At 50.3% G+C, this 26,446-nt stretch overlaps 2 protein-coding genes across 40 annotated transcripts in view; one reads left to right on the top strand and one right to left on the bottom strand.

Annotated features, from left to right (window-relative positions):
• LOC135320567 (uncharacterized) overlaps nt 1-12,593 on the bottom strand; it is a 78,011-nt gene extending 65,418 nt beyond the window's left edge. For 9 of the 32 annotated variants that reach the window (XR_010379761.1, XR_010379757.1, XR_010379748.1 and 6 more), the window contains exons 1-10: nt 12,412-12,593; nt 7,531-10,985; nt 7,295-7,381; nt 6,787-6,947; nt 3,775-6,496; nt 3,298-3,431; nt 2,841-2,893; nt 1,848-2,554; nt 897-1,061; nt 477-589 (exon numbers count right to left, since the gene is read on the bottom strand). Coding sequence is in view for 11 of the 32 variants with exons in the window: in XM_064483683.1 (XP_064339753.1) it covers nt 586-589; nt 897-1,061; nt 2,841-2,893; nt 3,298-3,431; nt 3,775-3,903; nt 6,450-6,496; nt 6,787-6,947; nt 7,295-7,381; nt 9,854-9,895 (822 nt within the window). In the remaining 21 variants the exon portion in view is untranslated. Of the gene's footprint in view, nt 1-476; nt 590-896; nt 1,062-1,847; nt 2,555-2,840; nt 2,894-3,297; nt 3,432-3,774; nt 6,497-6,786; nt 6,948-7,294; nt 7,382-7,530; nt 10,986-12,311 lie in introns of all 32 variants that reach the window. The other 23 variants (XM_064483682.1, XM_064483686.1, XM_064483685.1 and 20 more) reach the window with 17 other exon arrangements.
• Nucleotides 12,594-12,747: 154 nt separating this feature from the next.
• Nucleotides 12,748-20,275, top strand: LOC135320562 (GDP-fucose protein O-fucosyltransferase 2-like). 8 transcript variants are annotated; one of them, XR_010379744.1, is made up of 5 exons: nt 12,755-12,982; nt 14,378-14,610; nt 16,747-16,913; nt 17,741-17,870; nt 19,468-20,275. XR_010379744.1 is itself a non-coding variant. In XM_064483675.1 (5 exons), exons 1-3 carry the CDS (start codon nt 12,790-12,792, stop codon nt 16,752-16,754), a joined length of 444 nt encoding a protein of 147 aa, XP_064339745.1. In that variant the 5' UTR covers nt 12,770-12,789; the 3' UTR covers nt 16,755-16,848; nt 17,741-17,870; nt 19,468-20,275. The 8 variants fall into 8 exon arrangements, 6 of the variants coding, with proteins under 6 accessions (XP_064339743.1, XP_064339741.1, XP_064339745.1 ...); XR_010379743.1 differs by having other exon boundaries at nt 12,757-12,988; XM_064483675.1 differs by having other exon boundaries at nt 12,770-12,988; nt 14,374-14,610; nt 16,747-16,848.
• The last annotated feature ends 6,171 nt before the right edge of the window (nt 20,276-26,446 follow it).

The raw sequence follows: 26,446 nt of genomic DNA, 5'->3' as shown, positions 1-26,446 counted from the left end.
AGTGTGGAATCTCAGTGATGCCAGCTCTTAGACCTTGCCTTCCCATCCCACCCCTCACGATATGGCCCTTATGACCAGCTCTCCCGGGGCTGGGGCCACGGAACCCATTTACAGGACTGGAAGAATCTGATCATATAAACCATCCCCCAGATTATCATCAAGAGTCACCTGCATTTCAGGGATCAGTAATCCCAGAAGCTTTGCAGTTCAGGCAGGTGAGGGATTTTTATATCAGCTCTGTCTTCTACTGTGACTGCCTGGGTGACATCAGACAAGGAATTCTCAAAAGCCTGAGCTTTTCCTTTCAGGAATAATCTAAATAACAAATCTCGTTGACCACTCAACAAGTGTGATGTGAAGATCAATGATTTACACAGGAGTACAACATTCACTAGGTCATGGATTTAGAATCAGAGAAAAATCACTTGAGAAAGATTGACAGAATGTAGCTTTAATGCAAATTTAAGTATTCTTACCTTTCAGTAAATCATCTTCTTCCCCAACTTAACACTTCACCCAAGTTTAAAAGATGTTTGAGAACAGGGATGAGTGTGCCAGCAATCTGGGACCCAATAACCTAAAATGTCACCTAGGAAAAAGAGGGGAGTAACACATTTTTAAAAAGCATGGTGAGGATGGCGGGGCCATCCCCCAACTCCAGACTAAGAAGCTCTAAGCAATACATTTCCTGCCTGCCTGGGGCATCAGCTGATGTGAAAACCCACCCAGAAACCTCACTGTCCAGCAGCTCCTCCGTAACACAGGCTACACTTTCTCAGAATTAAGAATTGGGGCCAGTAACCACTTTGCTGAAGAATAAAGACAAAGAAGAAGAAGAGCGTTCTGCCCCTCCCCAGGGGAGAGCCCAGACCTTGGGCTGCATGCACTGAGCCTACCTCCCAGGAGAAGGATAAACTGGAGAAGGGCGTCCTGCGAAACTGGGACAGCAAATGTTGAGATGGGAACAAATTGACCGGCTGGCCAGGGACAGCCCCCTCCGTCGCTGCCTTGGCGGCTGCCTCCGCCCCCTCAGCACATCCTGCCCACTTCCGGTGGTTAAGCTGTCAGGGAAACAGTGCTTTGCGACCTGGGGCAACAGAGGCTGCCCCCAGGCCAAGCTGCGGGGGAAATGGGATCTAAACCACCAGCTCCCAAGCGGCAAGCTCCATACCCCCGCCAACAACCCGCCGCCCCCGCAGCCTACAGCACCCCCGGGGCAATATGTCCTGGAGAAGGGTGACCCAGGAATGAGGGGCAGCAGATGCCACCCCCACGTCAGGCCTCCAGAGAGATGGGAGCTTATCCTCCAGCCCGCCAGGGGCAGACCCCCCTCCTCTCCAACCCTTGATGACACCGCGCCCACCTCCCAGGAGCAACCTGACCGGGTGTGGGGTTTCAGGCTAATCTTGGGCGGGAGAGGCCGTCCCCAGGCCAGGTCAGGGGAGAGGAGAAGAAGTGGCCCCATTAGGCGGGGCAGCCGGCCATCGCAGCTGCCTCTGCCCCTCGACAGCATCGCGCCCGCCTCCCAGGAGCAAGCTGACCTGGAGACGGGCATCCGGCTTCTTGGGCAGCAGAGTACGCCCCCAGGTTTGGCCGTGGGGAAGAGGAGAGCAAATTGACAGGCTCCGCGCTGCAGGTCCTCTACGCCTGCCGTCGCCTCCCCCACACTTTAAAGGCACTTCCCAGGGGGCCCCTCCCCCAGCAGGCTAAATGGGACAGGTGTGTCTGGTGATCTGAGGCAGGAGAGGCCACTCCCACACCAGGCCATCGGGGAGACGGGAGCCAATACACCAGCTCCCCAAGGCAGCCCCCTACTCCCCCAGCAGCCACCGCTCCTGCCCCCTGACCTCACGGTGGCCGCCTCTAGGGAGCAGGCTGACCTGGAGATGGACGTCCGGCGAACTAGGGACAACAGGGACCGCCCCCAGGGCAAACCACGGGGAGAAATGGGAGCAAATGGACCGGCTCCATGGGAAAACCTGCCGCTGCTGCCACCACCCCCAACGTAACACGCCCGCCTCCTGGGGCCAGGCTGACTAGGATACACGTGTCTCTTAACCCAGGGCAAGAGACACCGCCCCCAGGACAAGCCGCGGGGAAGATGGGAGCAAATGTACCCGCTCCCCCGCTGCAGGCCCCCGACCCCCGCCACCCGTGCACCCTGACTACCCTGCCTCCCGCCCCCAGCAGGCAAAGTGGGAAAGGGTTGTCCCAGGACCTGGCGCAGCAGAGGCCGCCTGCAGGCCACGCGGCACAGACATGGGAGCTAATCCTCAAGCTCCCCCGGGGCAGCCTCCCTATCCCCGCAGCCACCACCATCCCAGCCCCCTGACTGCACCGCACCCATCTCCCAGGAGCAAGCTCACCTGGAGTCGGACCTCAGGCAAATCTCTGGCGGCAGAGGTCGCCCCCAGGCCAGGCCGCGGGGGAGAGAAGAAATGGAGCAGCTCCCTGGAATGGACCCCAACCCACAGCCGCCGCCGCCGCCGCCGCCTCCCAGGACCAAGCTCACCTGGAGACCGGCGTCCCGCCTCTACGGCAGCAGAAGCCGCCCCTGGCTCCGCCGCGGGGGAGAGCGGAGCGAATTGACCGGCTTCCGTGCGGCAGCCCCCCTATCCCCGTGGGCCCTGCACCTTAACGACACCGCCTCCACTCCCCACTCAGCTTGCTGAGTGGGACAGGTGTGTGCAGCGACCTGGGGCAGCAGAGGCCGCTCCCAGGCCCGGCAGCCGGGAGAAGGCAGCTATTCCATCAGTTCGCCAGGGGCAGCCCCGCTCCGCCCCCTTGCCGCTGCCACCGCCCACTGACCTAACCGCCCCACCACCCAGGAGCAAGCTTACCTGGAGTCCAACATCTGGCGAATCTCCGGCGGCCAACACCCCCCCAGGCCAGGCTGCAGGGAAGAGAAGAAATCGACCGGCTTGCCCGGGCAGCCTCCCACCCACCGCCGCCGCCGCCGCCGCCGCCGCCCCCTCCGCCACCCCAGACCATTGCACTAATCTCCCGGGGTCAGGCTGACTGCGAGGATGTGCACTTGCCTTCTGACCCTGGCCACGTGCCGGAGCACCTTCCTGCACCCCTACACTCCCTGTACCTCTGCACCCCTGCCACTCTCTGCCCTTCCGCACTGCCTGCACCCCCGCATCCCCTGAACTGCCTGCACCCTCCACAGCCCCTGCACCCCTGCCACCATTCACACCTTTGCACTGCGTACACTCCTGCACCCCTGCTTGTCCCACACACCACCTCTTGGGCCTGTGGCAGTCTCTGCTGTTAGACCAATGCACAGGAACTCACATCTTTGCCAGTATATGATGCATCAGTGGACGTCTGGGGTTGGCTGCAGGAAGGTACATGTTCCCGGTCACTAGCCTGGGCCACTAGGGTGATCTCTGTGAGGTCACCCAGGACGGGCTCAGAGATGCTGTTCTCTGGGAAGAGAGGAGTTGAAACCGGTCTTGAGGGCAGAGCTGTTCTCACCAGGTCGTCCACGCTTCATGTTTTACACAGGGTTTCGGAGAAGTGAAATTGATCCGGCCAAGTAAGACCGGCCTGCTGTGCGCCCACCTCAGTCCTGGGCTCTGAGGCAGACCGACTGGCTCCCACCATCAGGACACAGTTTGGGCATCTGAATGGTCCCTTGGAGGCATCCTATCACTTCTCAGGAAGAAGTCTGGCTGCTTCCACCCTATGGCCCTCTCTCCCACTGTGCTGGCCTCAGGAAGGTTCCTTATTTGGGGAAGAATGCAGCCCACCCCCTACCCCACCGCTCACCTTTCTCTAACCCAGGCTGGTGCTTTCTCTGCCCTTCAGAGTCTGGAAAGCCATTTCTCTTCAGGTATGTCCCTTCTGAGATGGACTTGCTTCCACTCAATTCTAGGCGAGGATGCACCATGGAATGCACTGGGTAAGAGAACCAAAATAAATAGTTTCTTCTGTGAGGTTTTCTGTTTATCTACTGGGGCTGGGCTGTGTGTAGTTTGCTACAGCTATTCGTGCGAGAGGCTAAAGCCACCCGTGAGTCCTTGTTTCCATCTCCCCGCTGTCTTTGGGTTTTCCCTAGACACTCCTGAGACATTTACTTCTTTTAATTTTATTCCTGTTATAACACAGGGGCCCTACTGAAATGGAGGTAAGGTGTTGGGGGAGTGGGACAGAGCAGGGCATTTGTAGTCCTGTGATTAGTTCTCATTGAGCCTGTGCCCTGAGCTGTGACCTCCACAAGTGTGTCTCTTTCCCCCACCCCAATTTGGGTGACACAGAAGGTATTTCCCTTCCCCCAGGTAGGTTAGGCTCTGGTAAAATAATTTCTCATTAAAAAAAAAAACAAAACACAACCACCCACAATGGAAGAGAATGTTCTGGGTGTATTTCAATAGAGCTATTTTTTCCTTTCCTGGCAGGAACCATGAGGAGTTTTCCTATGATCTTCACTCTGAGAACAGGAAACGGTCCTGGAAGTAAAATGCATGAAAAAGAGCAGGGGGCCCCTCTGACTGGCCCCCTGGAGTTGTCACACTCGGACTTCCCCACGCTGAGCCTCCAGCTGGCCTCAGGGACCTGTTAAATCTGCCTGCCCCCGGGGTTCTTACAAAAGCGGGTTCTGCCCTGGGAGCTGTGACTCTCCAAGCCTGCCCGGCTGCCTCTCTGTGTTGGGAGCAGCTTTCCCCCTCAGTTTTCTTGTGGATCTAAGAAGAGCAGTGGGTTTGCAGCTCCCTCAGCTCTGGTGTTGTTTTCAGGACAGAAGGAGCAACTTCTGAGCTCCACACGAGCTGGACCAGAGGCTGGAAGCCTCCCCTCCTCTGCCTCCATGCAGACAATCAGTGGCTGTGGTTCTGGCCGAGTTTCTGAAGATGTGGATTTAAACACACACATCCCAGCCCCCACAGGAGCACACAGTCCCATAAAACCCTACAACTTCCACTGGTAACTACGGAACTGATGAGGACACGGGTTTCGGGGCTGCAGAGGCCTGACTGCATGACTTTCTCCGTGGCCTATTAATGTGGTTGTTATGGGCCTTGTCTGAAGTGGCTTGCTTACCGCACCTGGTACATGGGAAATATAAAATAAGTACTAGAACCTCCACTTTTTCTCCCTCTTGGGCCTTCCAACCTAAAAAGTAATACGTGAACTCAGACGGCCTAGTCACCACAATGAGGTCCGACCAGCCCGGCTCTCCTGAGTGATGGACACTGACTTGCGCATTAACTCGGAACAGTAGGGGAACCGCCTTCCTCTAACTGGGCATCTCCCCACACCAGGCACGCCCTCAGCTGAGAAGGGGCCAACTCCCCCATTGAGGTGTGTGCTGGTGGCTTCAGTGTGACCTGGCCCTGCCGGGACATGAACCTGCAGTGAGGTGGAGTGTCAGGAGGAGTGGGGTCCCTGCTGGGGCAGCAGGGGGCCCGGTAGCACCCTGCGCAGCCTGGTGCCTGAGGCTCCCCAACATCTCCTACGGCCCCCGGGTCGGCTCTGGTCTGGGCCACTCCATGCACCCTCCCAGTATCTTTTCATTAAGTCCCTTTTTTGCTTTTATCAGCCAGAGGTGGCTTCTGTTGCTTGTTCAGTGAAACAGTGCATCAGGAAACCAGACTATTTCTAAGATCAGTAAAATACGAACTTTGGTCAGCTCGCCGGGCAGACCGTGCAGCACAAATTCCCGCACAGGGCTGTGCAAATGCCTTACGTGAAGGGTCCTCATCATCTGTCTTCAGAGATACAGAAGCTCGTGGTTCAGGTAAAACCTCAGGGAGGGATTGAGGAATCCAAAGCTGGTTGGTTTCAAAGACTAACCGGTCAGAACAGACCCCTGAGCTGTGGTCAGAAGCCTGGCTCAATGTCACGCAGACTTAGCACCCTAATGTCCAGTGGGGCCGGTGCTGTTTCCTTTACAGGCTCTCGTTGGGGAGTCACTGTAGCCCCTTACACTCAGCAGGGAATCCAGCCCTCTTAGCCCCCACCCTGAGTGTTCCATGACACAAATCTCGGGAGTGTTTAATTTTCATCTTTGTTTAGGAGGATGAATGTGGGGCAAGAGGAGAGATAAATTCACACTTAGTGACACCAAGTCACAGCCAGTACCTCCTCCTCGGAGAGCTATGTGCTCCCACAGTGGTGGCTGGGGGGCTGGGCAGAGCCCCTCCTCTGGTCACAGAGGGACTCACTCCTCTGACTGCAACTGATGGGTTGGACAACCAATCCAGAGGGGACAGAGCATCTTTCCCGGGAATTTGGAACTGACACACAGAAATTAATTTCACTCATCTGGGGATTGGGAGGAGGGTGGGAATCAAATGAAACCAGAGCAGTAGAGAAAGTTACAAGTGAATGAGAGAGACAGAGAGACTGAACTTGTGAGAGTAAATAGTGTGAAGGAAGGATTACAATCAGGGCACAGAGGAATTCCAGCTCCTGGCAGTCTAGTGTGTCCCAGCCCATCAACAAACCTGCGGGATGGTTAACATCATTCCAGTTTTGCAGATTAGGAAACAGGCTGAAAGAGACGGGGGTTGGCTTTGGGTGCACAGTTAATTTAATTGCCATTGGACCCCTCACTTCCCACTGCCTGAAGGCACCATGATCCTCACAGGGACCCTGCAGTGCTGACAGCCTAGCACCCTGATCAAAGGGACCCTGCGGGAGTGGGAACCTCTCTGAGTTTGGAGAGTTCCCTGCACCGAGATTCCATGCATCAGCCGGCTCCCGCTCACCCCAGGTTAACGTCTCCCCAGCTGTGTAGTCCCCCGACCCGCTTCCCTCCCTGCCAGGCACCCCCGTTCTTACCACCGAGTGTACTGCAGGAATTCAGGCACAGGGATGCCCAAAGCAACACGAGCCCACCGGCTGTACAAACAGCAGACTCCCAGCCCCACCTGCGCTCCATGGGGATAGTAGGTGTCCTCACCTTTCATGTACCTAAGGCAATCTGTTTCTTCAGCTGGAGGCTATAGAGAAAAATAAAAGGTCCAAAACATTGTTCAGTGAGGAATTCCTCCAAGGACCTGACTTCAGAGTCTACAAACAGTTGTGCTGGCCGCTCTTACCCCCGGACATTGGGTGAGGTGGATTATTGATCAGCACAATCGCCGGGGGCCCAGCTCCTGGGCTTGGCTGCCCAGAGGGGGCTGGGGGAATGGGTAAGGCCAGGGCACTCAGGAAGAGCACAGAGGACCTGACATCTCGCCTCCGCAGTTGTAAACCCTTCCCCAAATCTCAAGGCATCGGACAGAGTGCAGCCACCACAATAATGAGATGTTCCCATCACTTCACTCACTCCTGTTGGTTCACTTACGTGCTGAGCATCCTCTGGGTCACAGGACATGACACACAGGATGGCCGATGGGACAGGCTTGGTACTTCCCCCTGGATCCTGTTCAATCTGATGGAAGAATGATCACTCATAAACGGTTTCTCAAAAGGATACATAGACAGGAGACAAACTGCAGAGTGAATCAAATTTTAAAATATAAATGAAGATCCCCCAGTCTCCCCGCCTAAGGTTAACAGCATAAAGAAAATAGATCTTGCCTTTGATCACCAAGGAAGTGGTCACCCTCTCTCAGGAGGAAAGGAGAGTTAATCTTTGAGCAGGACACAGAAGTGCTCCATCGAATTGGACCAGGACCTCTGCTTTCATTCAGCAAATCTGTATAAGCTCCTACTACTTATGGGAATCTAGTAACTATACCCATTCCCAAGGCTCTTGGGCTTTATTAGTCAACAAAATAGACACGACTCCCCATCACTGGGGGCTCAGAGTTTTAGCAGAGAAAACAGGCAACATGATGGGGGTAGCAAGAGCTTGGGGAAAAATAAGAGTGATATGAGCAAACTCAGGTGATGGTGGTGGGGTGGGAGGCAGGCAGGAGGGAATAAGGCAATCCTGGCAGATCTCAAGGAGTAATGAACTTGAAGCAGAATAGATCCGGAGGAAGAAGGAAGAGCCGGAGCCAGAGGCCCCCAGAGTGATGGGGAGAGTGTGGGCGGAGAGGCAGAGCAGGCCGGGTCCTCGAAGACTTTGGGACGACTTTGGCTCCTAATGGAATGGTGACCCTTTTAGTGAGTTTTGATGGGATGGGTGATGTCCAATTTATGCTTTTGTTTTGAGTTTTCTTGGGAGGAGGTTAATTTATTTATTTTAGTGAAGGTGCTGTAGTTTGAACCCAGGATCTCATGCATGCTAAGCATGCACTGTATCACTGAGCTACACCCACCCCCTCAATGTATGCTTTTAAAGGCTCCCTCTGACTCTGTGTGGATGAGATTGTAGAAAAGCAAAGATGGAAGAAGTAGGCTAATTGGTGTCCAACAAGGGGTTGAAGGTGGCTCCTAGGAGGGTGGGGAACAGGGAGTATGTGGTTAATGATTTCAGAGTAGCCAGAATTTTCTAACAAGCTGGATTTGCTGTCTGTGTGTGTGTAAGAGAAAGAGAGAGAGAGAGAACATGGTTCCAACATCTGGACCTGGAAAATGGGATGGATGTCCTCTCCATCCACAGGGGATGGGACAAGATGGGGCTGAGCAGGTGGAAAGGGGCTGGAATCAGCTCAGTTCTTCAATGTCATGATTAAGGAGTCTATTAGATATTGCCACAGAAATGCCTAATAGGTAGAGGAGTCTGGGGTTTTTTTTTCTTTCTTTTTAACATTAAAAAATATAATTTAAATGTATTAATTTTATTATGTGAATGGATTTGGAATTTTATTTCATGCCAAGGTATATGTTATAATAGCCAAATGGAAAATATATCAGAAAAGGGGAGAAATGAGGGCTTTCACATAAACTGACTGTCCATAACGTAGGTAAAATTTCAATGAAACAGTCTTCAGTGCAAAAACCTCATCTTGGTGTTACATAAAATTAAATGAAAAAAGACTATGTTGATGTATCATTATTTCATGTTACATAGTAGCCCCAAACAAACACACTGTTTAACTATGAGGCTTGTAGAAATACTATTCACTTTATTGACATAAATACAGAAATGCAGAAAGGTTCTAAGGTAGAATAAGCATCTTAGTGGAAATAATAGAGATCTGAGCATTTCACATGATATGTATGGACTGATTCAAAATTTGGAAAAGTAATTTACACAGTAGAACATATGTATGAATGTGAAAGCAAGATGAATGAAAGAAAAAGAATATGAGTATCAGGGAGAGAGTTCCAAATGGAAAAGGCCAATCAGGGAGTTTTGGACAAATCGAGAAATTGATGGCATGTCAATTTCCAAGTCTGGTTGCTTCCACCAAAAGTATAGCAGTGAGATAGAGGAGAGACCCAGGACCCAACTCCGAGGCACATTCGCAGTAAATATTTGGAAAAAAGAGGAGACGTTGGCAAAAGACCAGCCAGTGGATCGAAAGCAGAGCGATGGGCTGGAGGCCAAGTGAAGCAGGAACACGGGGGAGGAGAAATGGAAGAGCTGGGTCAAATGCTGCCAAAGGGCCACGCATGATGAAGACTAAAAACTGACCACTATATTTAGCAACGTGGGGTCACTGATGGCCTTGACAGAGCAGTTTCCATAGAGCGAGGGATCAGGGGGAAAGCCAGAGTGGGTGCCAAAGGGAATGGCTCAAGAGAATATGCAGACAGTGAGTTTAAACGACTCATTAAAGATTTGCTGCAAAGACATGGGGTGGCAATTGGTGGGGGCCAATTAGAGTCAAGGAGTGCTGTTTGTTTCTTTTAAGAGGATGGACTTTTATATACTGATAGGAGCCAACTAGCAGGAGAACAAAATAGATGAGGTAGTGACAGAGAGGATGGATGTGGGAGTGACAGCCCGGAGAAGATTGTATGGATGGGCCCCCTGGTGACTTTTGGATGATCTGGCTTTCGATGTCACCTGTAATAAGAGGTGGGGCAGCGAGAGTGAGGTCACAGACATCAGAAGGCGAGCGGATGTGCTGGGAGTTGCTGGTGAAAGTTCTCTTCTGTTGGCTTCAGTTTGCTTGGTCAAAGTAGAAAAGTAAACTTACCAGCTGAGGGACGAGAAGGAAGAGTTACTGGAGTCATGAGCAGAAGATACAAAAGAGCCTTCAGGGACAATGGGACAGTGAAAAGAGCAGAGGGAGACGGGGGGAGTGTGCTCCCAGAAAGTTACGTTTTATCTTTGAGGTCCCCAAGTGTTGGATGTGTGATTGCCCTTCCTGCTGTCTACGAAATAAAAATTGAGTATGGTTCAGGGAAAATGCTATTTCATTCTAAGAGGCTGCCTGTTTCTCAGGAACGGTCATCTTAAACTGCAAACACTACAAAAATGTTGAAAAGAAGAACTTGTGTACCCAATGACCCACTATTTTCTATAAATTTGGTTGCTATTTAGTTCCCCTATCAATACCACAGAACCGATACTGCCTAGGATGGAGATACATCGATGCTTAAATGGAAATGAAATCTGTATCTTTTTCCTAAACTCCATGGCTTCCTTAACATCCCATTCCCCTTGGAATTTAGGGGTGTCCGGTATAAGAAATAAGAAACAGTTTGAGAAAATCCCGGCTCAGAATTACACAGCACAACCTCAGCTCAGAAGTATACAGCCATAAAAATGTTTAGAAGCAAAACTCCATAACTACTCTTAAAGAATTTTGCAAACCTGGGCCTGCCCAGATGTTTCCAAACTGGAAAGGTACTCCAATCAGTTGACCGGTACGGGAACCAGAGGCTGGTCAGCCTTTTCTGTAAAAGCCAGAGAGTAAATATTTTCAGTTTTGCAGATCATTTTGTTGTAACCATGCAGGTCTGCAATAAGAAAGCGAAGAGCACTGGGAGACACGAAACAAATGGGCATGCCCACACCCTCCCTTCCACTCAGGGCAGCTTCTCTGTGGTGGGGAGCTTTGCCACAATGACTTGTTTCTTTGTTTCCATTGGTTTCTTTGTTTCCACCTTACTGCTCAAACTCAGAACTTCAAGTGAGCCTGGTCCTTCAGCATCCATGCAGAAAGAAGGCTGAGCGGGGGTGGGGATCCCACCTGACAGAGAAGAGAGATGGCTTGTCACCATGACATGAGACAATCACACCTTCCGGGGTGAAAGGGAACAAAGATAAGGGAGGGGCACAGCAGTGGGACCCCTGGGTCACCTGCCAGGCTTGCTCTCCCTCCACGGCCACCCTGGGGGCCTGGGTGGTGTTGGAACTCAGCTACAGTGATTAGGCTGAGGGGACTCAGGATAAAGGACCCTCCGTCTCCACACCGGGTTCCAAACGCAGCCTCTCTAAGTCTACCCTCTGAATTTCTGGAACTCAGCTGGAAGAATACATGATCAGGCCAGACCCAGAGCCCAAGCCAAACACGACAAGGGTCACGTGGGGTTGTAACCCGGTGCTCAGCGGTCGGGGTCTCCTTGCAAATCTGCAGAAATCCCTGTTCTGCCTCATTCCTGGGAGAAACCCCACATCTCTTCCTGCTCTGTCTGTTCTTCTCTTGAGGCTATTGTCCTGGAGGGATGCAGAGTCCTTGAACCTGGCCCTCCAAACGTACATAAGCAGCCTGTTCAATAAAACAAATTATGCACTTTTTCACATTTGCCAGTTTTTTGATTCCAGAAAGGCTAGGGGACTCTTTCTCACTGTCTCCTGTGCCCCCACCACTTGGTGGCCCTCTCCTCATGGAAACACGATTTCCCACAACTGCACCCTGCCTCCCAGCTTGTCAGAGGGGAGTGACCCACAAAGACACAGGTGTTTGTGAGGATCCTGTCCCCCAGCAGAAAGCCTACTCCTGGAGCCACGGACAGGGATCTGGCCTCCTGAGCCGCTCAGCTCTATTTGAAAGCCTAAACTGGGGACCCCGAACATTGCTGACTGACTTTCTGAGTCACCTGGGCTGGAAGGGCCTGATTTTTCTTTCCAAGAATGGATGTAGCACAGCCTCCATTTTCAGGGCTGACATTCATGACGTATCTAGTTCCCCCAAATGCACCCCAGGAAGGAAAGGCCCTTCCATCCCACTGGTTAGAAACCCAGCCCAGGGGAGTTCCGAAGCACTGCATTGCTGTCAGGTCCAGCATCCCTGCAGAGTGGCCCCTGCCCCTGAATGAGCCCCTTCCCTGGGCTTTCCCTGCCTCGACATGACCACACCCCAGGTGGTGCTGGGGAAGGCAGGGAGTGCAGTGAGGGGAGGGGGGAAGCAGAGCCCCTTGCTCTGGAGTGAGGAGACCACAGAGAAAGGCACACACCACCCCGACCCTATACCCCAAACTCTTAGCCCCGCCAACACAGGGGCCGCTCTGCGCCCTCTCACCGTGGCTCTCCTGTGAGACTGCACCCAACCCGACATCTGGTACCCAAGCCCTACCTCCCCTCTTATGACAGATCCCGTCTTCTTGGAAACTGCCTAGCAGCGCGTATTCAAGGCCGGCAGCGGGCCTGGCGGATCTGCACTTCAGGTGCCCTACCTGGCCAGCCGTGCGTGCCTGGGCTCAGTCCTCTATCTTGCCCACCGGTAGCCTGGGTCCACGTCCGGTGCAAGCGGAGGCCACGGAGCCCAGGCTGATCCCCACACACGGACAGGTGAGGGTGCCCCCGCCCCGCTGCCCCGCTGCCCCGCCCACTGGTGGCAGCAACGCCCCAGCCTCCGGCCGGCGCTACCTGCAGGTCAGGACTTCCGGGCGGCCCTGCCCTCCCCGGCCCCGCCCAGCTGTCCCATAAGCCTCCCCCCACCCCCGTCCTGGCTGCGCCCTGGCTCCCATTGGCTCCGCAAGTTCTGCCCTCGCACAACTAGACTCGGGAGGACGCACGACGCAAGCGCTAGGGGAGGGCCCCGCGGAGTTGCCATGGTTACAGGCGCCACGCTCTGCGCGGGCCGGCGTGCGCTTCTGGGGCGGGTAGCGGGCTCCGGAAGTGTGCAGCTGCCCGGGACCATGGCGGTGCTTGCTGCTGGGGATGGCGGCTTGCTCGGCCGGGCGACTAGTTCTGGCCTGGTCAGTCGGCGGCCGACATCCTGTCTGGGGCGGCGTCCCACAGACGGTAAACGTACGTCCGCGCCGTCGGCGGGGCCGGCGGACATGAACCGGGGTGGGATCGGGGTTGGGGCGGTGGCCGGGGAGGGCTGTGGTGCCGGGGAGCGTGTTGGGGCGGGGCGGGGCAGGGCTTGGGCACAGCCTCAAGCTTTCCTCCCCCTCAGGCAATGGGGCTGGGGCCGCGAGTCTGGGTCGCCCTTGGTGGCCGCGGCCTCCCAGAACCCCCCGGGAAGGGCAGGCGGAGGACCCATCTTAGATGAAGCGGGGCCTTACCCGGGTTTTGAAGAGCCCCAGAATCAGATGTTGGAATGGGGTGGCTTATCAGCCTTGTTTATCTGCAGGGAAATTTCAGTTCCATCCAGATGTTGGTTCCTTCAGTCAACCTCAGGAAAAAGACACAAGGGTCAGTGCCGATAAGCAGTTATCTAGGGCTTGACTCAAAATAAACTATGCGGGGTGTAGGGATGGTAGATGGGACCCTCCCTCTTGAAGTTAGCAGTCTTCTGGGATTAGAGGCCCCAGTTGAGGATTACATCCTCATCTGCAGTAATGGAGCTTGTGAGAAACACACAGAGAAGGGAGGGGTGTTTTGGCGGTAACTCATTACAGAATCCAGGACCCTTGCCTGGCTCTTGTGTAGAAGAGTCTCGCCTTGGATAGGGCAACAGTTATCAAAGTGTATCCAAGGCCCCTGAGGTGCAAGACCATTTTCATAGAAACGCCGGGATGTCACCTGCCTTTTGCACACTCTTGCTCTCCCGAGTTCCTGCGGGGTTTTCCAGGGAAAACCTGGCCTGCGATATCACAAAACAGGGAATGCAGAGGCAGATAGGAGAATTCAGCTCTCACCAGTCCAAAAGAGATTTGCAGAAATTAAAATCACTGCTATTCTTCTCACTAATGATTTTTCTTTTGAAAAATAGAAATATATTTTGTTTAAGAGTATTAATGGTAACATACAGTAGATTGTTAATATTTTTAAGTGAATTCATACACTTTCTCTAACTTCTTATTTAACTTCTAACACAGGAAATAGTGATAGATTAAACTCACATAAATAGCAGCCTTTTGGAGTTCTCAGTAATTGTTAAGAGTGTATAGGGTTCTGTAGAACAAGAAGTTTGAGAGCCCCTGGAGAACGGGTGCTCAGATGCTAGTCGGGTGCTTAGTGGTGTTAGACGGATGCCAAGATGTCTTCCGCAACTGCTCCCGGACTTGAAGTAATTGGCCACATGGAGATGGGTGGGCAGTGCCTCCACTTTACAAACCAGAAGCTGCTGAATGTGTCTGGAGTCTAGGCCATGGGCTGTGCAGGGATTCCCGTTGTATCTGTTCTATCTAAGCCGGGATTCCTGTGCAGAGGCCTGGCCCTGAAGACCCGCTCTCCTTTGCTCCCAGCCAGGTACCTTCTGTGTGACTTCAACCCTCCAGAGGGCTTCAACCTCCTTAGGAACGTCTGCATCCACATTGCCTTCCTCCTGAAGACCCTGCTGAAGATGGAGGAGCCGGTACTGGTGCTATTCCCTTGGGGCCACCTCTACCACTGGCAGAGCCCCGATCCCTGGTCCGACTCCTTTGACCTCCCAAGTCTCAACAGAAACATCCCTGACATTGAGTACGAGCAGTTCGTTGCAGGTGAGGTGGTGGTCATTTAACTGGGGCCAGGTGGTCTTTGTTCTGGTTCCGATCTGAACATCGGGCCATCTTACTTTGGGCTTGTCGGTCTGCTTAGGGGCCCTGCTCATGTTTCCTACACTGCAGGTGAATTTGGTTTTTCCATAGTTTTTTCGGGAAGTCAATTTGAAGTGTATGAGCTCTATGTCCCCTCCCCTCTGAAAACCCTGGCCTCCTGGTGAGATGCAGCGGTGACAAGGAGGCCACTGCCACAGAGGCCCTTGTCCCAGAAAGAGTCGCTCGCTGTGCAGTCAGGGCTGTTCTTACCTGTAGGAAAACACGATGTGTGTGTAGCATGGGCCACGTGCTGGAGAAGATATGTAACTGCCCATCCAGTATAATTTGGTCCTGCTCAAGCTACCCATTTTAAATTTTGTAAGAGGGAAGAGTTCAAGATTTTCTTTGAATAAAGGTATTTAGAGCTTATCAATTTTTTTTAAATTGAAATGTGTTTGATTTACAATGTTTTGTTAGTTTCAGTTATACAGCTGTTTTGTTAGTTTCAGGTATGCAGCATAGTGATTCAGTTGTACATATACATAGTCTATTCTTTTTCAGGTTCTTTTCCATTATAGGTTGCAAGATACTGAATATTCTTCCCTGTGTTCTACAGTGAATCCTTGTCGTTTGTCTGTTTTACATATAGTAATTTGTATCTGTTAATCCCAAACTCCTAAGTTTGTTTTATAAGTCTGTGAGTCTGTTTTTTGTTTTATAGATAAGTCCATTTGTATCATTATTTTAAAAATTCCACATATAAATGATATCATATGATACTTGTCTTTGTCTAACTTATTTCACTTAGTGAGATAATCTCCAGTTCCATCCATGTTGCTGTAAATGGCCTTATTTCCTTCTTTGTTATGACTGAGTAATATTCTGTTATATCTAAATACCGCATCTTTATCCAGTCATCTGTCAGTGAATGTTTAGGTTGCTTCTATGTCTTGGCCATTGTAAACAGTGCTCCTGTGAAAATTGGGGTGCAGATATCTTTTGGAATGAAGGTTCCCTCTGGTTATATGCCCAGGAGTGGGATTGCTGGATTAGGTGATAAGCCTTTTTTTTTTTTTTTTTTTTTTTGTCTTTTGAGGAATCTCCATACTGTTTTCCACAGTGGCTGCAACAAACTACATTCCCACCAACAATGTAGGAGGGTTTCCTTTCCTCCACAGCCTCTCCGGCATTTATGGTTTGTGGACTTTTGAATGATGGCCATTCTGACTGGTGTGAGATGATAACATTGTAGTTTTGAGTTGCATTTCTCTGATAATTGAACGATATTAAGCATTTTTTATATGCCTATTGGCCATCTGTGTGTCTTCATTGGAGAATTGCTTGTTTAGTTGTTCTGCCCATTTTTGGATTTGGTTGTTTATTTTTTTCTTATTAAGTTGTATGGACTATTTATATAGTCTAGAAATTAAGCCATGGTCAGTCTCATCTTTTGCAAATATTTTCTCCCATTCCATAGGTTGTCTTTTAGTTTTACTTATGGTTTCTATTGCTGTGCAAAAGTTTATAAGTTTAATTAGGTCTCATTTATTTATTTTGGCTTTTATTTCTGTTGCTTGGGTTACTTAGATTGCCCTACGAAAACATTGCTGAGATGTATGTCAAATAATGTTTTGCCTATGTTTTCTTGTGAGAAGTTTATAGTGTCGTGTGTAATATTTAAGTCTTTAAGCCATTTTGAGTTTGTTTCTTTTTGGTTTTTTTGCGACTCTAATGTATGCTTTTGATTTGTGGTTACCTTATTCTTCAAATATATCAGCCCATTACTATATCTATTTCCTTTAGACTGATAATCACGTAGGCTCCAACACATCCTAAGAATAACGAAGAAAAAAAAGAAAGAAAAAAATCTACATTTTCTTGCTCCCCTCTCCCATTCCCAACTCTTTTTATTTTGATGTCCTTTTTCATTTTTACATCTTTATGTTTATTCTCTTGCAACTCGTTATTGCATTTCCAACTATGGTTTTCCTGTTTCTATAGCATCCTGCTTCCTTTCTGTTTAGAATAGAACTTTTTAATGTCTCTGTTAGGTTCAATATTGCTGAGTTATCTCACCTCCCCCTCCCACCTTCCCCCCAGGCCTCTGAATCCTCAGTCCAGGGAAGCTAAACCATTCTAGCCTTCATCGGTTCTGGGAAAGCAATCTTCAGAGTGGGAAAAGACATTGAAAAATAATATTCTGTGAGTTGCATTCTACCCTTGCCCAGAGATGAGAAACATCTGAAGGTGGAGGAAAACAGTTGGAGGTGGGGAACACAAAGTCTTTTCTCCTTTTGCTACTGAAGAAATGATTGCTTTTGTAATTAGTGATGATGCCCTTTAAATTGGTGAGATCGAGATTCCACAGCTTCAGCGCCTGTGAATAACCAGCTGGGAGAAAGCTCTCTAGGGCCCCTGCAGTGGGAAAGGCAGCCCCTCTGAGTACCTGTTGTTCTGTATTCTTCCTGCCTCCACACGGGTTCCCTAGGCACCGTGCAGGACGATGCAGTTACCCAAGGTGGAGGACGGGGAGACCCCTGCTGTGTGGCGAGCCACAGAAGCCCACACTTGAAGGACAAAATGTAGAGTAGTGGGGCGGTCATAGGAACAGGGGATGGTTGAGACCCAGGATGGTGTCCTGGAGTCCAGCAGCCAAGGCTGGTGGGGCAGATGGGGCCCTGGGGCATGGGCAGTCCTTGAGGGATCTGAAGCAAAGATAGGAACCAAGAGACTGGATTCGTGTGGGGGTACGGCACCCCTTGGAGGCTGCGGGGCAGCTCAGTGGGCCCAGGGGTAGCAGGCACTTCCCCAAAGCTGGGTTGACAGGTCACAACCAACTCACTGGGGACCGAGAGGCACTGAGTCATTTTTAACTTTTTGTCCCTCTTCCTGGAAAAGAAACTGCTGCCTGTTAAATAGCCTGTGTCGTTAGTGAGAATTAAAGACATGAAGCAAGATTGCCTCAAAAGTCATCCATTGTGTAGTTGTTAATAAGGGTCAAATGAAAACTTGAATAGATGAAATGAAGCATTCATCAGAGGATTTGAAACTCCTTTAAAATAAAAATTCTTGCTGCCTTTGTTCTTCATTTCAGGGTTCACTTGGTGATAATAATCATAACCAAAGCAACAGCAAACCCTTACAGAACTCTGTCCTGCTGTTCCAGGAACGCTGTGTTCATGACAACCCAATGAGTTGGCACCACTATGCGTTCCACTTTAAAGGTAAGGACATTCATTAGTCACACGGCTAATAAATGGCAGAGCTGGGACTTGAACCCGAGCTCTCTGGACCCAGAGACCCCTCTCAGCCCCTTCACTGCAGCTCATCACTTGGCATGCCCGACACAGGCCAGCATTTACGAGCAGCGTGACCTTGGCCAAGGCTGCTTCACTGCTTGGTCTCTGATTCCTCATCTGTAGAATGGGGGTGTGGGCAGTGAACTCTGTGAGCTCAGTGGTCACTTCCTCCAGCTCTGCAATTCTACTGCTTTGAGTTAGTATAGTAAGTATCCGAGCCCCTACATGGCCCACACATGGGCTGGCGCTTTGCTAGGCCCTGGGTTACGGAGCAAAGTAAGATCCGCCTGCTCCTCCGAGGAGCCTGTGTCCCTCCACGGCAAACAGCTGCGAGGCCCAGGCTCCCTCGCTGGCGGTCGGGGGCTGGGCAGGAAAGTCTGATAAGAGAAGATGGAGGCAGAGCCCCTCCGGGAACAGTGGTGGCCACACAGCTCTCAGGAGCGAGAGCCTCTGTCCAGGCTGCTGAGAGGGGGATCCTCATGAGGCCAGTAGTCCCCCCAACCTAAGCCCTCAGGACAAAGATCCAGCCATCCCTGCAGTGTCACCATAGAGCCAGTCCATCCTCATCACTGTGCCTCTGTGCTCCTTTGTCCTGGGGCCTCTCTTCCCCCTACACCCAGAAGACTCTTCTCCCTCTCTTCTCTGAGTGCCCCCTCACTTCACCCGTGGTCCCTGCTTCCTGGGCCACCATCACTGGAGTTGACGCTTTGCACCTTAACAACCCCCGTTTGATCAGGAGCCTGGGTTGGCCTCCTTGTGCTCACTTTCCACCTTCAGATGATTGCTCCTCCCCTCGTGGGAGCACATGGAAAACCCAGATCCTTTCCTAGCAGTGCCTGCCACCCTGGCCTCCCTGCTCATCTGCCTCAGTCAGGAGCACCTGGACCACCAGCTCTGTATTGCCTCGCCTCCTACCATCAAGACGTCAAAGTTCATTCTCCTTCCACCACCCAGTATGGTCATTGTAGGGTCTTCTTCTCTGTCAGCCTGAGCCAGCCACCCCCCATTCACCCTACCCCCGGGCTCATACCCGGGCGTGTCTCCACCCAAGGTCCAGCCTCTCTCCTTTAAGTGCCCACCTCTAGCCGTCCAGCTTCTTCTCCACCAGCCTCCCTGGCCCTCCTTCACCCTCACTGGGGCATCATGCGCTGACTCCTCTGCTTTCCTGCCTGTCCACGTTCCTCTTACTTCCACTTCCCCACCTTCCAGCTCTGCATCCACAGTCAGCACTCTCTTTATGACAGACAAAACCCCCTTGAGCCTTGACCTTTGCAGTTCCTCACCAGGCCGACTTCCATCTCGGTTCACCCAGCTCTACTTGTTCTGAGCCTGCAGGCAGCAGGCTCTCCCAGCACAGATTTCCAAGACTACAAATCAATGCCCACCATGTTGCCGCTGCCAGGCAATCCTCCAGGATTTCTCTAGTGAGCACATTTCCCCACTTATCACTCAGTGGTGTCAACATTCTCTGCTCTCTGCACACCTCTAACCTTCCCTCTGTCTCTTCCCTGACTCCCAGCAGATGGCCTTGCCTCCTGCTTCAGAGAGAATGACATGTCACTGGAAAGGAACTCGCTCACCTGCAGCAAACCTGCTCACCTCACCTTTTATCTGTCCCTCTCCCACCTGGACTCTAGCTGTAGTTGTTCTTAATTCAGTGAGTTTAGTTGACATATATATACACAGTTAAAAGCATAGCACACTATCGGCTACCTTCTAGGGGTTACTTTTTCAATTTAACATGGAGTGTGTGATTCATCCACTTCATTGCATGTACCTGCAGTTCATTTGTTTTAACTGATCTTAAATGTTGTGTGTGTGAAAGTAACACAAGGCAAGGGTAAGCCAGGATTCAGGATGCTGGTTACTTCCTGTGAGAAAAGGCCAAGAGCAGGATAGGGAAAGAGGACACAGTATGTCACTGTCAATATTCCTGTTATGATGCTGGGTGATAGGTTCATAACTGTGTCTTATAATATTAATTTTAATACATAAATACCTCTGACAGGCACCTAAGATGAGAATGTGTCATGAACCAAGACATACAATGGGTAATATTACATAATTATTGTTATGTAATCTTGTTATATTATATATTAATCATAATCTTACATTATTTGTTATGGGTTATATATTATATAGATGCATGAATTATATATTATGTGTATAAACACCTACATATGTATTATATACTATCTGCTAAAAAATAAACAGAAGATAATATGCTAGTATATCTTCTATTATGTATTATTTAATAAATAATAACATACTCTATCCTGTTATATGACATGGAACATAATCTTTAATAAAATAAGAAATCTGTCAATATATATTGGTAATTAATAAAATTAAAAAAAACAGCCCGCAGCTTTTAACGCCGACACCGCTCCAGCTGTCACTGTGATTTCTCTTCCCTTTCATGGCCGAGGCCCTCACAGTGCTGTCCGTTCCCCCTTTCATCTCCTTATCCTGAACCTTCCTCCTCCTCCCATCCCATGCTGCCTTCTGCCCCGTGGCCCCTCTAGTCACCAGCGGCCTCTGGGGCACTGACCTGCGGGCACGGTCTCAGGCCCCAGCTCACCTGCCTGTCCGCCGCCTCTGCCACCGCTGGTGGGGGCGGGGCGGGGGTCAGAGTGCACCCCTTGTCCTGGAAGAGAACACAGCACAGACTGTGACCAGCAGCAGGTGTGGCCCAGAACTGCAGGACTTGGGGGAGAGCCAGACTGTCTGCATCCAGACCTGGGGCACTTGGAGTGTGAAGAAGCCCCGTCCTCACTGCCCCTGAAGTGAGGAAAACACCCTCAGGTGAGTTAAAGTGCTTATGACCTAGGTCTGTTGGCTGGAAAGGACAAACGGGCCCCTAAGGGGAGGGTAGTTGATGTTCCAGGCCCCACCAAAGCCCTAAGGGCTGGCGGGGAACCAGGCTGGACGCTCCACTGGACCCAGTGCCCCCTCGGGGGTGGGGCCTTCGGGAACAAGCAGAAAGCCCTCTGTCTCTGGGGGGGAACGGGGCAGTGTGGGAGCATCCCTGCAGCGAGTCAAGTGAAGTCAGGGCCTGTGGGATCCATTTGTATGGCCACATCGAGCCTCAGCAGAAGCCACAGCAGGAGTGGATTCCTGTCTCTCCAGCTGTCATCCTCGTGTCTGAGTGCCAGGCTTCAGACCTGATCCCCTGGGGCGCTAGGACAGTTATAGACAGAGGCGGCTCGGGGAGGCCTCAAGAGGGTGGTACTGGCCTTCCTGCCAACACGATTACATGAAGATCAAACAGTCCATCGATGGGAAGAAAATAAGAACCATGGTCACCTCTGGACCCCAAGCTTAGACGTGGTGCATGGGGGACATCTATCGACAATTCAGCGAGGTTCTGGCCAGAGCTAGAGGCCAGGGCAGCAAGCCGGGAGTGACACTGGGGAGCATCATTGTGCAGAGGCTGGACTGGGTGTCTGCAGGCTCCTCCCAGGAGAAGCCTCAGAGTTTGGGAGGTGGCTAACATGGTTCCTTCATGTCACCAGCAAGTGGTGCCACCTGTGGAAAATCAGCTGTGATCCTGAGATGGGTCAGCCCTGGGTGATGTGATAAAGGCTCCTACAAGAGGGGGCGCCAGATGGACAGTGAACCAACCAACAGGCTGATGAGATTCCCACCTGTGTTTATCGTGCTTTCGTAGCCAAGAATGAGGAGAGAGTTGAATGGCTCACCATGAATATTTTAACAACTTTAGAGAGTTCCATGTCTCACTGCATTTAAGTGTCACCTGGAAGAATTCAAGCAGTGTCTAGACCCAGGGGAGGCAAACGGCCTCTCGGTTCCTCTTCAACCTGGCAAACCCAGCAGCCCTCTATGGCCAGACCTTGGCAAGTGCCTTCCCTTGTTATAACAAAACCCTTCCCCCGCACGCCTGTGGTAAGCTTTTGTTTTATTTAATTAATGGGAATGAAGGTACCTTACAGCCTCCACAGACTTTTCCTTAGGGCTTCTCTCCTTAGACCCGGGCCCCCCGCTGCCCTGGGTCCTGCACTGCAGAAGGTTCCCCTGGCCCTGACACTTCCTCTGGCCACGCCCTCCATCGGGTGGAGTCAGCAAGGCCAAGGGGACATGGTCATTGGCTCCATCCCATGCTCTAGAAACCCAGGACGCCGAATGCCCTGCCTCAGCAGCCCCTGACCCATTTCTAGTGCCTGCACCGGCTCTCCCCGGAGTTCAGATTCCCAGGACTCACAGAGAGGCCAAAGGGCAGCTGTTTGCATGGAGGTTATAGGCAGAGCCCGGACGTGAAATCTGAGTGTCCCCCTGTGCACATCCAAGGCCACTTATGGCAAGGGATGGACCCAGCATTGGGAAGAAAAGGGTCAGGCTAGTGATCAGAGTCTGGGAATCAGCTCTCCCCACACACTCACTTTCTTTGCAGGACTCCCCTGAGTCTGGTTGTTCTAATTTTGAACCTGGCCTTCCCCCTTATAATGAATGTATATTTGTAAAGGCAGGACTTTAGAACCTACTGCACTTAAAATGTTTAGATATATAGAATGTGAGCTCCCAGGTATGCTCTGGCCCTGCACTTCCAAGGGTCCAGAGCATTTATGTTGGCTCTACTGAGACTGTAAGTGGCAAAGACCATCTCCAGAGAGGAGGGGCTCCTGCTTCACAGTCCGAAGTCAGGATCTTCTGAGCGGATAAAACAATGGACACTGAGACCCTCAATTGTAAATTGATTTAGAATAACGCCAAAGGTGTGTATGACGTGTGTGTGCGCACGCACGCACCTGGGGAATTGTGTGGTACATGACTGTGAGTGTGTGCGTGGCTGTGCGCGCACGCGCCTGGGGATGTGTGTGGTTGTGTGTATGCTATGTGTGTGTGTGGTACATGAGTCCATGTACGTCTGTGTGTAGGGAATGTATGTGGGCCAGAGTCAGTGCATCTGCACGTGTGTTTGTGTGTATGTGCATGCATTAGTATTAACAGTAGAAGCTGTCCTTTAGAATTATGAAGTAGTAAAATTTGTATGATGTCTTTTGCTGTATAATTCAAAATTAAAAAAATCTTCAGTCACTAGAAATTTATTCCCCCCCGATTCTGACTTTATTTTTCCATATTGATATGTCTTCATTTTACTGATGAAGAAACTTAGCTTAGAGATGTTAACTGACTCAACCAAGGACATGGAGCTCGCGCACCCAGGGCCAGGACGCAGTCCAAGCCACGCTGCTCCAGAGGCCTGGAGCCCTACTCAAGATCACGCGTTGCCTCTTGGCGGGGGAACAGATTCTGATGGGCTGTGGCCAGCGTGCAGGCTGCCCAAACGGGACACGGGAAGCCGGGCAGAGAGTACCAGACAGCAGAGAAGAGTGAAGCCCTGCTCAGAAATTAGATAGGTTCCTAGGTCTTGGATGAGTAAAGAGGCTCACTGCTCATCCTTGATCCCTTTGCTGGTGGCCAAAAGGGACCAAGGTCCACGAGAGCACTTCTGGGAGCTGCCTGCCAAAACCTGCAAAAGGACTGCTCAGGACTGGCTCTGCAGTAGGAGCAGAGGAAGGAAATGTCACCTCTTGGTGGACATTATTGGTGATGGCAGTAGGAGGCCTAGCAGCCTCGGTATAGTGGTGGCAGGACAGGGTCCTAGTGGATGATCGTTTTCACCTCTCTTAAAAATCATTGCTTCATATATTGTATCCATTTTGTGGTTTATTTTAGGGTGGTAAATATGGTCTCTGTTACTCCATATTAGCTGGATTGATTAATTTTTTTATTGTTAATTTTCTCTTCAATGATTTGGAAGCTATATTGCCTTTTAATGAAAATTCTCTCTAAATTTTTATAAATCATCTCTAAGTTCATAACTTTATATGTAATTGGACCAGTATTCCTATAACACTATCAAAACTGAAATAACCTATTAGATCCTGTTCCTCAATAATGATAAATTTAGCATATTTTACCTCTCTGCTCTTCCAGATTGTGTGTGTGTGCGCGCGCGCGTGTGTGTGTGTGTGTGTGTGTGTGTGTGTGTGTATGTGTCCTCCAGTTACTATGTTTAGACAGTTGCTTCCAGTTTGTTATATTAACAATGAAATATAGCTATAAACTTCCTGGATTTCATTGCTCACTACCACTATTTAATACCATGTCTTTCCCACTTTTGAGTTATTTACTTATCGGGATTTTCAAATCAACTGGACACATGATTGGCTAAGTTTTTTCGAGAAGTGGACTTGGAACACTTTCATGTCTATATGAAGCTTTATGTTCTCCTCCTCAACAACTCTCAGGGTGTTGTTGATGGCCCAAGCCTTGTTTTAAAATATGGCATTGTTTTTCATCACCAAAAAACCAAAAAAGTTTTCTTGATTTAAATTGCTGTCTTTTTATGACTGGCTAGTCTTTTCTGGTGGATAGAGATTTACTTAACCTTCCCCCTTCTTTTCGCCATAACTCGGATTCACTGAGATGCATGTTTTTACCATTTCTCAGACGGGCTTCCGCTTTGACTTCCACTTTAAACCATCACCCCACTCTTTTGCTCCATGCTTATTCCTGAAAAAGTGAGCTCTCTATCGGATTAAAGGTGGTTCCCGTCAGAGATGTGTGGCTCCCTGTCCAAAGGTCCAAATGAAGAGAAAAGGAAAGATTCCTGTTTCTGGTGGTTACATTTTGTCAGCTTAGAGATCTAGTTATCCGTGTGGCTGCGGTGGAATCTGCAATATCTTGGCTCAGAGTTTCCTTTTTCTGGCTTACTAGGGGAGCCGCAATAGCTGGGGTCACGGCGCTGTGGCCGTTGTCAGGATCCCGGGACTGAGGCAGCCCCTCTCCCCCCTTGTTATTTTGATCTTGCAAACTGGGCCCCAGCTATGCGAACCCTGCATCTGGCGGCCAGGATCGCCCCCCACGTGACGTGTCCCCAGTTCCTCGGCGTCCCTCACTGCTATCAGCTAGCTCCAGTAGGGTGCGAGCTGGCTTCCACTGCGGTCTTTCCTCCTTCCTCTCCAGGCAGGCCGTCCTTTCCCACTAGATGTCCCTATACTTTCTCTCCTGTGCTACATAAGCTGAAGGAATTCCTCAGGGTTTCCAGCAGGTACATGGCGCTCTTCTATGTTTGGACCCCTTCAGTGCTTGTAGTGGAAATTTAGGAGGTGGAAAGGAAGAGCTTGGGGGTTCTCCGTATCTAGGGGCTCCCTATCCAGCAGATTCAACTAACTGTGGTTTGAAAATATTCGTGAAAAAACAGTTTCAAAAAGCAACACTTGAATTTGCCATCATTGACAACTACTTACATAGCATTCATGTTGTATTAGATACAGTGAGTAATCCAGAGATGATTTGAAGATATAGATAAAGTACATGGGAGGGTGCACATAAGTTCCATGCAAGTCCTATGCCATTTTATACAAGAGGCGTCAGCATCCATGGATGTTGACTTCAGGGGGGAGTCCTGGAACCAGTGCCCCATGGTTACCAAGGGATGACTAGAAGTCCAGGCTCCTTATCCCAGCCTGTCAGGTCCCCATGTGGTCTGAAACCTACCTGTACCACACTTCCCTTGTCACTCTCCTCCAGCCCTGGCAGACTGTCCTTTGATTTTTGAACAGGCCACACTCACTGTGCTTCATATCTGGCCCCTAGAAATACCCGTTACTTTCTGAGCATGGCTCTGCTTTCACAAAAAGGGCTGCATTGTCACTAGAGAAGACACTGTGGAATTTCCTTTAAAAACTGAAAATAGACTTAACTCATGATCCAGCCTTCCCACTCCCGGGCATATGTCAGAAGAAAACTCTAATTCAAAAAGTCACATGCACCTCAATGCTCAGAGCAGCACTATTTATAATAGCCAGGACATGGCAAAAACGCAAATGTCCGTCGACAGCTGACTAGATAAAGATGTAGTAGTATATTTATACAAAGGAATACTACTCAACCATTAAGAAGAACAAAATAATGTCATTTGCAGCAACATAGATGGATGTAGAGATAGTCATTCTAAGTGAAGTAAGCCAGAAAAAGAGAAGAATGCCATATAATATCACTTATATGTGGAATCTAAAAAAAGACACAAGTGAACTTAACTACAAAAGTGAAACAGACCCACAGACATAGAGAAACAAACTTACGGTTACCAGGGAGAGAAGGGGATGGGAAGGGATAAATATGGTAATTGGAAAAGTGTCCCTCTTGGAGAGTTATGGAAATGTTAGCTATCTTGATTGCGATGATGGTTTTCTGGGTGTAGACATCTATCAAATTCATCAAATAGTACATGTGAAATATGTGTAATTTACTATACAGGAATCGTACCACAATAAATATGCCTGTAAAAAAAAAAACAAGAAAATATTGGCGGCATTGTGTCCTACGTTTTTATGTGTCTTTAGTGAGTGGGTCTTCAATTTTCCGGTCTGCCATATTTTCTGAACCAGAAGTGCCCTCCTTCCCTTTTCTTTGATAAACTGTCAGTGGGTGGCATTTATTCCCGTGGCTTCAACTGCTCTCTGTCCACTGAT

The sequence above is a fragment of the Camelus dromedarius genome, unplaced genomic scaffold (assembly GCF_036321535.1).
Source record: "Camelus dromedarius isolate mCamDro1 unplaced genomic scaffold, mCamDro1.pat HAP1_SCAFFOLD_197, whole genome shotgun sequence".
NCBI classification, from domain to species: Eukaryota; Metazoa; Chordata; class Mammalia; order Artiodactyla; family Camelidae; genus Camelus; species Camelus dromedarius.
The sequence above is the reverse complement of the archived record's forward strand: the minus strand, read 5'-3'. Positions and strand labels throughout refer to the sequence as shown.